Source organism: Entelurus aequoreus, linkage group LG03 (assembly GCF_033978785.1).
Source record: "Entelurus aequoreus isolate RoL-2023_Sb linkage group LG03, RoL_Eaeq_v1.1, whole genome shotgun sequence".
Lineage (NCBI taxonomy): Eukaryota > Metazoa > Chordata > Actinopteri > Syngnathiformes > Syngnathidae > Entelurus > Entelurus aequoreus.
This window is the reverse complement of record NC_084733.1, coordinates 41,312,464-41,324,792: the sequence shown is the minus strand read 5'-3', so window position 1 is coordinate 41,324,792 and position 12,329 is coordinate 41,312,464. Positions and strand designations below refer to the sequence as shown.

The 12,329-nt window shown below is 38.7% G+C and overlaps 1 protein-coding gene across 1 annotated transcript in view; it reads left to right on the top strand.

Moving 5' to 3' along the window:
• clic4 (chloride intracellular channel 4) overlaps positions 1-11,887 on the top strand; it is a 48,780-nt gene extending 36,893 nt beyond the window's left edge. The window contains exons 2-6 of the mRNA XM_062041818.1: positions 1,376-1,485; positions 5,404-5,529; positions 5,637-5,743; positions 6,706-6,887; positions 10,551-11,887. Of these exons, the coding sequence (XP_061897802.1) occupies positions 1,376-1,485; positions 5,404-5,529; positions 5,637-5,743; positions 6,706-6,887; positions 10,551-10,715 (690 nt within the window). The 3' untranslated portion in view covers positions 10,716-11,887. The remainder of the gene's footprint in view (positions 1-1,375; positions 1,486-5,403; positions 5,530-5,636; positions 5,744-6,705; positions 6,888-10,550) is intronic.
• The last annotated feature ends 442 nt before the right edge of the window (positions 11,888-12,329 follow it).

Here is a 12,329-nt window from a genome sequence, read left to right as displayed (position 1 = left end):
CGGAGAAATCACTGCACGTAGGCTGAAAACCAACATTGAATGCCTGTGACCTTCGATCCCTCAAGCGGTACTGCATCAAAAACCGACATCCTTGTGTAAAGGATATCAACACATGGGCTCGGGAACTCTTCAGAAAATCACTGTCAGTAACTACAGTTTGTCGCTACATCTGTAAGTACAAGTTAAAACTCTACTATCCAAAGTGAAAGCCATTCATCAACAACACCCAGAAACACTGCCAGATTCCCTGGGTCCGAGCTCATCTAAGATGGACTGATGCAATGTGTAAAAGTTTTATGTGGTCTGACGAGTCCACATTTCAAATTGTTTTTGGAAACTGTGGTCGTCGTGTCCTCCGGACCAAAGAGGAAAAGAACCATCCGGACTGTTATTGACGCAAAGTTCAAAAGCCAGCATCTGTGATGGTATGGGGGTGTATTAGTGCCCAAGGCATGGGTAACTTATACATCTGTGAAGGCACCATTAATGCTGAAAGGTACATAGAGGTTTTGGAGCAACATATGTTGCCATCCAAGCAACGTCTTTTTCATTGACGTCCCTGCTTATTTCAGCAAGACAATGCCAAGCCTCATTCTGCACGTGTTACAACAGCGTGGCTTCATAGTAAAAGAGTGTGGGTACTATACTGGCTTGCCTGTTGTCCAGACCTGTCTCCCATTGAAAATGTGTGGCGCATTATGAAGCGTAAAATACGACAACGGAGACCCCGGACTGTTGAACAGCTTAAGCTGTACATCAAGCAAGTATAGGAAATAATTCAACCTGAAAAGCTTCAAAAATTGGTCTCTTCAGTTCCCAAACGTTTACTGTGTGTTGTTAAAAGGAAAGGCGATGTAACACATTGGTAAAAATGCCCCTGTGCCAACTTTTTCGCAATGTGTTGCTGCCATTAAATTCTAAGTTAATAATTATTTGCAAAAAATTAAGTTTCTCAGTTTGAGCATTACATTTCTTGTCTTTGCAGTCTATTCAATTGAATATATTAAATAGGATTTGCAAATCATTGTATTCTGTTTTTATTTACGATTTACACAACGTGTCAACTTCACTGGTTTTGAGTTTTGTATAAAAAGGCTGTTGGCCCTCCAGTCTTTTGAGTGCAGTCAGATGGATGGACAGTCATGTGTGAAAGTCTTTGTTTGAAAACGACTTTTTTGGTGGAATGCCAACAAATAGACTGTAATGTTTGTGCAACACAGCGATGAACCCATGACTATTTTTCACTTTGCATTTTCTCATATTTGAGACAAATTTGATTATTTTTTAATAATTTGTAATTCCTAAATATTACTTATATTTTAATACATGATACTCATTGCAGATCCTAAGTGTGTTGTTTGTATCTATTCTATAGGCAGGAAGCGATGGTGAGAGCATTGGGAACTGTCCCTTCTCCCAGAGGCTGTTCATGATCCTGTGGCTTAAAGGCGTCGTCTTCAACGTTACTACAGTAGACCTCAAAAGGTGTGGTTGGCCTCTTAGTGACTTTTTCTTATCCATGGTGGTCAGGCTGCCCTAAACTTGAAAGTTTTCTAAAAAAAAAAAAAAAGTATTTACAGTCCGGTCACATCAGTTTCCCAACTAATAGTGTACTTTTAAAAAGTATGGATTATATCAATTGTTTTTTGATCACACACCTTTTCCTGTGCAACTGTGTAACATTTTTATATACCCACACCCCTGACACACTCACTGCCTCCCACTGTTTGTTTGATTTTCCCATGACCCTTTCCCAGCCTGAACAAAATTTGAGAAAACCAAACAACCAAGCTCTTCAAAGGCAAAAGACTCCACACACATCCTGCCTGCTTTGCGGATAACATGGTATTTATCATCACAGAGATCCAAATAAGGATGATTCTCTGCAATTTTCACTGCATTGCCTCCCATTTGCGCGAGAACTCAAGTGGATTCCAGTTCCAGACAACCTTTACCAAACCCACTACATTCCACTAAGTGCTATTCATCTAAAATGCTGCTGGAACTGTTTTCTTCTTGCCAAACCAGGGCATACAAGTGCCAGACTATTTTCAGCCATAGTCTTTTTGACATCTGGTCACTATCGACGTCCTTCCATGTTTCTGTTCGACTCCCATTTAGTATTTCTTCCATTATTTATCAAAGCATTTCAACCAATGTGGCCGCTACTCACCTCTCTCTGCACCAAATTATAAATTGTGTTCTACAACTAAAATGATATTTGCCTAGCAATTTGCATTGGCTTTGGTGTACTTCCCTGTCATATAGTGGTAGAGGGTGTGTTACCGAAACCAGCTTATTATAATCCTGTAAAAGGTGATAGATGTCTGCCTACGTAGCAGCATCTGCTTACTTCTTACTCCTCAAACGGACCTTTGTTCCGAAGCAGGGACTTTGCTTCATTTCATGATTAAACATGATTTAGGTTTTAGCATTTACCTGCTTGAGTCTTTATCAATCAATCAATCAATCAATGTTTATTTATATAGCCCTAAATCACAAGTGTCTCAAAGGGCTGTACAAGCCACAACGACATCCTCGGTACAGAGCCCACATACGGGCAAGAAAAAACTCACCCCAGTGGGACGTTGTGAATGACTATGAGAAACCTTGGAGAGGACCGCATATGTGGGTAACCCCCAACATGGGCTGCTTCATAAAAGAATGCAACCAGCTCCGTAATCCGGGAGTTATCAACATAACTAATGAACAGATTTGGATGAAATTTTCAGAAAATGTCCGAAATAGGTCGTTGAACAAGTGCTTTTGGCCTTTTCTATTATTATTCATATATGAGCTTGTCAAAATACTTATTGTTGACATTCATTCTGTCACCATACAGTAGAGACAAACAACTAGCCATGCATTCATAAAAAAGGAGGATTACCTCCAAATTCTTCAGGACAACATAAAATCATCAGCCCGGAGGTTGGGTCTTGGTCGCAGTTGGGTGTTCCAACAGGACAATGACCCCAAACACACGTCAAAAGTGGTAAAGGAATGGCTAAATCAGGTTAGAATTAAGGTTTTGGAATGGCCTTCTCAAAGTCCTGACTTAAAGGCCTACTGAAACCCACTACTACCGACCACGCAGTCTGATAGTTTATATATCAATGATGAAATCTTAACATTGCAACACATGCCAATACGGCCGGGTTAACTTATAAAGTGCAATTTTAAATTTCCCGCGAAACTTCCGGTTGAAAACGTCTGTATGTATGATGACGTATGCATGTGACGTCAATCGTTGAAACGGAAGTATTCGGACACCATTGTATCCAATACAAAAAGCTCTGTTTTCATCGCAAAATTCCACAGTATTCTGGACATTTGTGTTGGTGAATCTTTTGCAATTTGTTTAATGAACAATGAAGACTGCAAAGAAGAAAGCTGTAGGTGGGATCGGTGTATTAGCGGCTGGCTGCAGCAACACAACCAGGAGGACTTTGACTTGGATAGCAGACGCGCTATCCGACGCTAGCCGCCGACCGCATCGATGATCGGGTGAAGTCCTTCGTCGCTTCATCGATCGCTGGAACGCAGGTGAGCACGGGTGTTGATGAGCAGATGAGGGCTGGCTGGTGTAGGTGGATAGCTAATGTTTTTAGCATAACTCTGTGAGGTCCCGTAGCTAAGTTAGCTTCAATGGCGTCGTTAGCAGCAGCATTGTTAAGCTTCGCCAGGCTGGAAAGCATTAACCGTGTAGTTACAGGTCAATGGTTTAATAGTATTGTTGATTTTGTGTCTATCCTTCCAGTCAGGGGTTTATTTCTTTTGTTTCTATCTGCAGTTAAGCCCGATGCTATCACGTTAGCTCCGTAGCTAAAGTGCTTCGCCGATGTATTGTCGTGGAGATAAAAGTCACTGTGAATGTCCATTTCGCGTTCTCGACTCTCATTTTCAAGAGGATATAGGTGGTTTAAAATACAAATCCGTGATCCACAATATAAAAAGGAGAAAGTGTGGAATCCAATGAGCCCTTTTACCTAGGTTACGGTCAGAGCGAAAAAAGATACGTCCTGCACTGCACTCTAGTCCTTCACTCTGACGTTCCTCATCCACAAATCTTTCATCCTCGCTCAAATTAATGGGGTAATCGTCGCTTTCTCGGTCCGAATTGCTCTCGCTGCTGGTGTAAACAATGGGGAAATGTGAGGAGCCTTTCAACCTGCGACGTCACGCTACTTCCGGTACAGGCAAGGCTTTTTTTTATTAGCGACCAAAAGTTGCGAACTTTATCGTCGATGTTCTCTACTAAATCCTTTCAGCAAAAATATGGCAATATCACGAAATGATCAAGTATGACACATAGAATGGATCTGCTATCCCCGTTTAAATAAAACAATTTAATTTCAGTAGGCCTTTAAATGTGTGGACAATGCTGAAGAAACAAGTCCATGTCAGAAAACCAACTGCACCAATTTTGTCTAGAGGAGTGGTCAGAAATTCAACCAGAAGCTTGTGGATGGCTACCAAAAGCGTCTTATTGCAGTGCAACTTGCCAAGGGACATGTAACCAAATATTAACATTGCTGTATGTATACTTTTGACCCAGCAGATTTGGTCACATTTTCATTAGACCCATAATAAATTCATAAAAGAACCAAACTTCATGAATGTTTTTTGTGACCAACAAGTATGTGCTCCAATCACTCTATCACAAAAAAATAACAGTTGTAGAAATTATTGGAAACTCAAGTGGGCTCTGTACCGAGGATGTCGTTGTGGCTTGTACAGCCCTTTGAGACACTTGTGATTTAGGGCTATATAAATAAACATTGATTGATTGATTGAAGAAAGCCATGACATTATGTTCTTTACAAGTGTGTGTAAACTTTTGACCACGATTGTATATTTGGGTTTTCTTATTGTTGCTTAAAAAAAAAAAGAAGACTATTAATTTCACATGTCACTCATCCAAGTTTAAATGATCTATTCTCATGAGTTGATCTTCGTTTGTCAGGTTAATAATTTTATACGTGTAAAGAAAGCCTGTAATTAAGCGGCTGTTTCTTAACGCTGCTTAGTGATATCATCGGCCAAGGGTGCCACTTCCTCTTTGCATGCCGAAGGCATGATGTTGTTTCCTGCTTTTGTGCCCTTGGATGCCTTGGCCCCAAACTTATTCAGAACAGTGTGCTTCTTAACTATGTGTTTGTAGATCATTTGGTGGTTTATCATTGTCAATTGTTAAATACTAAAGAGAATAGAAGCATCTCTGTACACACTAATCTTTCCACACATGCTCATTTTCATGTGTCTTCTTCCAATAGAGACATCTGTTTTGAAATGCAAACATGCAGGCGTGAAGGCCACAGATTAGGACACACACATGCTGAGGAGGCACAACAGCGCTCACCATAGTGCTGCTTGCTTGGCACTGAAATGTTATGTGTCATGCAGGAAGCCTGCAGATCTGCAAAACCTCGCCCCAGGCACACACCCTCCCTTCGTCACCTTCAATGGCGAGGTCAAAACAGACGTCAACAAGATTGAGGAGTTTCTTGAGGATGTCCTCTGCCCACCCAAGTGAGCATTCTCTTACCTCTGTAATAGCAGGCCGCCATGACCTCGTGTCTGGGCACAGTGCAGCACTGTTGCCAAATATGCATATTTCTTTGTGTATATATCACTAGGTACATCAAACTTGGCGCCCGACACCCGGAGTCAAACACAGCTGGTATGGACATCTTTGCCAAGTTTTCAGCCTTCATTAAGAACTCAAAACCAGATGCCAATGAAGGTAAACATCCTGATACATACAATGTGTACAAGGTACATTGATCACAATTGTATTGTTCCTAATTCATCATAGTCAATATTTACAGTTAAAACGTAGTATTGCCCCCTGAATTTTTTTTTATTGGCTATAATATAGTGAATATGGCAGCTGTACATACTCATTGATGTAGCTATTGCCTGAAACCATCCACTCATCTGGAGATTATTTTGGTTGCCAAGCAACGTTGCTTTCCCCACCCCAATGGGTTGCTTTTAGGCATGATTTAAAAACATTGAGCTTTTGTTCGACTGCCTCCCTGTGTCCTCGGGGCCCTCACCTGCTAAGACACTGTAGCGGAAACAAAGCAGCTCTACCGAGAATGAACTACGTACGTTATCATGCACAGGAACTGATGCCGGAATCTATTGTCAATAACATAACAATGATAAGGTTATTGAAATATGCTCTGCCAAGGATGTTAACCATTATCACAAGAAAGCATGATCTTGTGACATTTTTAGTTGGCTATTCTCCGCCCTTGAAACATATTGAGCAATTGAACTGAAAGGCAAGGCTGTGCAAACAGCATGGTCCTGAATGCTATGCTTCATTAACAAGAATTCTGACATATTTTGCAATAATACCACGAATTGTTAATAACCAACTCAAATATGAATGGATAGATGTGGGCGTAGGACACCTTTACACTGTGTGACATGTTTTTTGTTTTTTATAAAGCACTTACCAAGAACTCAATCTGAACTAAAAAAAAAAAAGAAGAAAGCAACTCAAATATGTAACAGCAATTAGTCATACAATTTTTATTTCAAGATGTACACCGTAAAAAAGAAAAATATGTCAGTTCTCTTTGAGCTTCACAATAAACCAATGCTTGTTGATGAAATACTGCCCCCATGTGTCTGGACGTGATATGTAAATTGCATGAGACTCAACAACATGAAATTCCTTGTGGTTGTGTTCAGCTGTGGAGCGCGGGCTGCTGAAGACCCTGCAGAAGCTGGATGAGTATCTCCGTTCACCTTTGCCAGACGAGATCGATCACAACAGCATTGAGGATGTCAAGGTTTCCACTCGCAAGTTCTTGGATGGGGACCAAATGACCTTGGCGGACTGCAATTTGCTTCCTAAGCTGCATATCGTCAAGGTGAGTGCACCAGCATCGTTAATATACTTCGGCTGATGCTTTTATCCTCTACGAACAGCCTGTTCGGAAATAGCTAAGATTTTATAATGTCAGACAGTTAATGATAACATACTTCATTGATGTTATGTCAGCGTCCACAACTCCATTGATCAGTCAAACTCTGTACATTCTGCAGTGTGCCACTGTGACCCTCATTTTTCCACTTGTTTAATTAGAATGCCATTATCACATTGTTATAGCCAAATAATTTATGAAGTTTCTGCATGTTTGCTATTGACGGTAGCATTTAAAACAATCTTAAGTATTGTTTTAAATGCTATGATTAATATCGATTGCACTGAATACCGATAATGAAATAACACCATAACATAGCCGTTTAATAGTCATTTTGCTTCAATCTAGCTAAAAAATATTGTAATTATGTACATACTGCGGTACATGTTAACATTTCCTAGAAGAAATAACGCAAATCCAATAACTTCTGTTAACATGTTTGAAATAAACTTCAACCACAACCATAATAAGACACACAAAAATATTAATATAGAGAATAATTAAAGTTGTACAGTAGGGGTGTGGGAAAAAATCGATTCAAATTCTAATCGCGATTCTCACATTGTGCGATGCAGAATCGATTCTCATTTTTTAAAAATCGATTTATTTTTATTTATTTATTTAAAAAAATATATATATTTTTAAAAAAATTTTAATTAATCAATCCAACAAAACAATACACAGCAATACCATAACAATGCAATCCAATTCTAAAACCAAAACCTGACCCAGCAATACTCAGAACTGCAATAAACAGAGCAATTGAGAGGAGACACAAACACGACACAGAACAAACCAAAAGTAGTGAAACAAAAATGAATATTATCAATAACAGTATCAATATTAGTTACAATTTCAACATAGCAGTGATTAAAAATCCCTCATTGACATTATCATTAGACATTTATAAAAAATAAAAATAAAGAACAATAGTGTCACAGTGGCTTACACTTGCATCGCATCTCATAAGCTTGACAACACACTGTGTCCAATATTTTCACAAAGATAAAACAAGTCATATTTTTGGTTCATTTAATAGTTAAAACAAATTTACATTATTGCAATCAGTGGATAAAACATTGTCCTTTACAATTATAAAAGCTTTTTACAAAAATCTACTACTCTGCTTGCATGTCAGCAGACTGGGGTAGATCCTGCTGAAATCCTATGTATTGAATGAATAGAGAATCGTTTTGAATCGTGAAAAAAATAGTTTTTGAATCGAGAATCGTGTTGAATTGAAAAAAAAAATCGATTTTGAATCGAATCGTGACCCCAAGAATCGATATTGAATCGAATCGTGGGACACCCAAAGATTCACAGCCCTATTGTACAGGCTCAACACAATGAGCCTGTACAAAAATAAATATAAATGATGAGTTAAATGGATAAATGAGCTATTTAACATCACTTACCCTTATTGAAGGCTTGAGCAGTGAAAGAGTAGGGAGCCACACCTTCGTACTTTGTTACAAGTTATTTATTGAATTCAATAGTGGTTCTCACCTTTATCTAAGTGCTCGCATGCACAACTTACCTTGGCACCATTGTGGGTTATTTTACTCAATAAAAAATGCACTGAGACTTTCTGAATGCAAACTTGCCAACACTGTTACACACTGTGCTTGAATGCCTCATCACATGAACAGCAGATGGACGGAACGGGTGCTTGATAGATTCTGCTCCAACAAAAAGAAAGGCAACAGACATTAAGTTGTTTGTGGTTTGCGCGTTCTATTAACATACAAACTAGGGCTGGCCGATATGACCTTTTTTTAATATCTCGATATTTTTAGGCCATATCGCGATACACGATATATATCTCGATATTTTGCCTTAGCCTTGAATGAACACTTGATACATATAATCACAGCAGTATGATGATTCTATGTGTCTACATTAAAAAATTCTTGTTCATACTGCATTAATATATGCTCATTTTAAGCTTTCATGCAGAGAGGGAAATCACAACTAAGTCATTTGACCAAAACTGTATTTATTAAACAGTTATTAAGCAGTGGCACAAACATTCATGTCATTTCAAAACAGAACGTGCAAGATTGTCAGAGACATTTTGAAACAAACTATTAGTGCACTTTTGTGCATGATGTCCTCAAGATGACAAATCAAAACAACACTAAATTAAAGTGCACTTTTTGTACAGAACGACACTACAATAGTTTAAAACAAATAAAGTGCACTTCTGTACATGATGTCACACAAGATATTTCAATAACTGTCAAATAAAAATTAGCTGCATAATAGGAACTCAAATTGTGTACGTCCTTCGCTTTGTAGTAGGTTGTTCATACGGTGTTGATCTGGAAATGGTTGCCTCTGCATTTTGTTGGTGTGGCACCGAATGGAGATGTTGACGTGCGGAGTAAGCACTCTTCATTCTCGAGCGGGTGACTTTTCAAATGATGCTACATATTAGCAGTAATGCTACTTTTTGTAGCAACGCTTCTGCCCAACACTTGACAAATTACGGTTGTCTGTTCGACATATTCCCACTTGAAGCCAAACCACCGCCAGACGATGGACCCCCTGCTGTTTTTCTTAGGAATTAATTCTTCCTTCATTTGTTACCAGATTCGCACCTTCTTTCTCTCGTATTACCACTCGCACCACAGCTAACTTTAGCCATGCTGCTACCTCTCTGCTCAGCGAGGGCGTATACGTACTGTATGTGACTTATGTAAGAAGGTGCGCTTGTTTAAGTCTCTGTGAGAAGGAGAGACTAGAAAGAGTGAAATGAGCCTTTAGTGTAATGCCTGCAGCTAAAAGCAACTGCGTGAGAACGTATACTCGAATATCACGATATAGTCATTTTCTATATCGCACAGAGACAAACCCGCGATATATCGAGTATATTGATATATCGCCCAGCCCTAATACAAACCCACACCACGGATGGACGAGATGGCTTAAAATCTATTTTATTGCAATATATATTGGCAGTTTTCTGGAATAGTGATATATATCACAATATATTATTTAGTATATAAATAATGGAACCATTTGAAAACGGGTTATGAAGGCTCCTAATTTGGCTGCTGATGTAATCGGTAAAATTTTGTATAATTTACAGTTGCATTACGTTGTTAAAACTGTTTTAAATCTACTTGGTAATTTACTGTAAATAGCTGGTTCCTTTCTGTTGTAACATGGTTCTATCTAAACTTTTGTTAAAATGAAATGAACACTTATTTTTTGGTTGCTTGTATAAGCTTAGTTTAGCACCATACTGCCATATACAGTACAAAGTTGTGGAAATCATCATATTTGATAGATGACAACTAGTTAGCCTTGCAAATATGGATGCGGATACTATGGGAAATACCAGTTTCTTATGCGCATGTTTGGCTGTTTGATAACAAAGATGCCACATGGAAACCGAGGCAAACTTTTGGCAATTTTTTTTGACAAACTGGAGTGGACGGAAACTAAGGTACTAACCTCTGTACTATTGTTTAGATTACTTAATGTTGCAAAAAGAACATGCCCACATAACCGCCTTAAAAAAGTGCCTGCCATGTTTTTGGAGTCTAGGAAACATTTGCTTGAGACCACTTGTATCTTGTCATTAAAACAACAATGTACCTTTAGGTGGTGGCCAAGAAGTACAGAGGCTTTGACATCCCCAAAGAGATGACCGCTATCTGGAAGTACCTGAACAATGCCTACACACACGAGGAGTTCACCAACACCTGCCCCAGCGACAAGGAGATCGAGATCGCATATGCAGATGTAGCTAAGAGGCTTGTCAAATAAGAAGCCCCCTCCACCTTCCCTGGTACCGCTACACACACACACACTCCCCAGCACATGGACTGAAGTGCTTATACAAAAGAAAGACAAACTGCATATCTTTCCTACTTTCGTAACTCATCACTGGTTACATACACATGTCTATTCACTCAGCAACCTGCTTTCAACGGTAATTGCTTTCATTTTTGGTTTGCTGATTAATCGTTAAGCAGCCAGACCAAATCAGTATCCAAATCTCCCTTTTCTGTAGGTGCAAAGGCCATACCATAACATATGTTTATTTGATTGTTAAATGGTCATAAAAGAGAAGCAGTTTTTTGAACAGTGTTGAATCTGTGTTTTTGACAAAAACTCATCCAAGTGTATGTGATCTAAAAAATCTAATAAAGTAGTCCTTCAGGTAAAGATACCTGGTATTCAAAAGAGGCAAAAACCTTCTGTAGCTCAGTAGAAGTGTAGGAAGCCACTCGCACTCGGCTGCAGGAGAAGCCTCTCGGGAATATTAAGAACCTGAGTTAATCCATATGTAGCTCACAGATGTCCACTATTGCCTTGTATGATTCACCGTATTGCCATAGAAAGAAAACAACTTAGACGACGACACCAAACAGAACTCTTAGCAGCTGAAGTAGCAGTGAAGCTGACAGAAAAAAGGGCACATTAATTCTGGTCTCACTGTGGAAAATGACTAAGACACTAAGGTGCGGTCATGTGCTAGTACAGGTGACACTAAAGATATGGCACGAAAGGAATAAAACTGAATGAAATCAAACCTTCAGTATGTTGATTATTCTTGAAGTAGTGACTGCACAGTATGTCAGTCACAGTAGTTCAAAAAGTGCTTTAGCGGAAGAGCAAGACAAGTCCTTCTTTTCGGCCACGCTTTTTTTTGTTATCAGACAAATTTGATAAAGGAATTGTAAATAATTGTTTTGATTGCTCTGATTTTGATTGTGTAAATTTTATATATTTCATGGTCACGGTTTGAGGACGTGGGTCATTTCTTGCCCTCCTAGATTGTAATTTTCCATGAGCTTTCTCTTTGCCTTACTTGTTCATTTCAATACAACGTCACTTTGTCGTTGGTAACGAACATAATAATATCCAAGTTTTACTCTGTATTGTTTTTATTTTTATTTTTGAAAAACCAAATTGAAATAAACTTGTCACTGGAATTTTGATGTGTTTGTTATTATGTTTCAGAGACTTAGACTTTACGTTTCTGCCAATGACATTGTGCGAGAGGTATTCCTTTTAGAAACATTTTAATTGTTGTGGTTGTAATTGCCTAACCATTGTATTACAGAGAGGACTTTCTAATAATTACTTTATTTATTACAAACCCCGTTTCCATATGAGATGGGAAATTGTGTTAGATACAATGATTTGCAAATCATTTTCAACCCATATTCAGTTGAATATGCTACAAAGACAACATATTTGATCTTCAAACTCATAAACGGTTTTTTTTGTGCAAATAATCATTAACTTTAGAATTTGATGCCAGCAACACGTGACAAAGAAGTTGGGAACGATGGCAATAAATACTGATAAAGTTGATTCAAAGAATGCTCATCAAACACTTATTGGGAACATCCCACAGGTGAACAGGCAAAT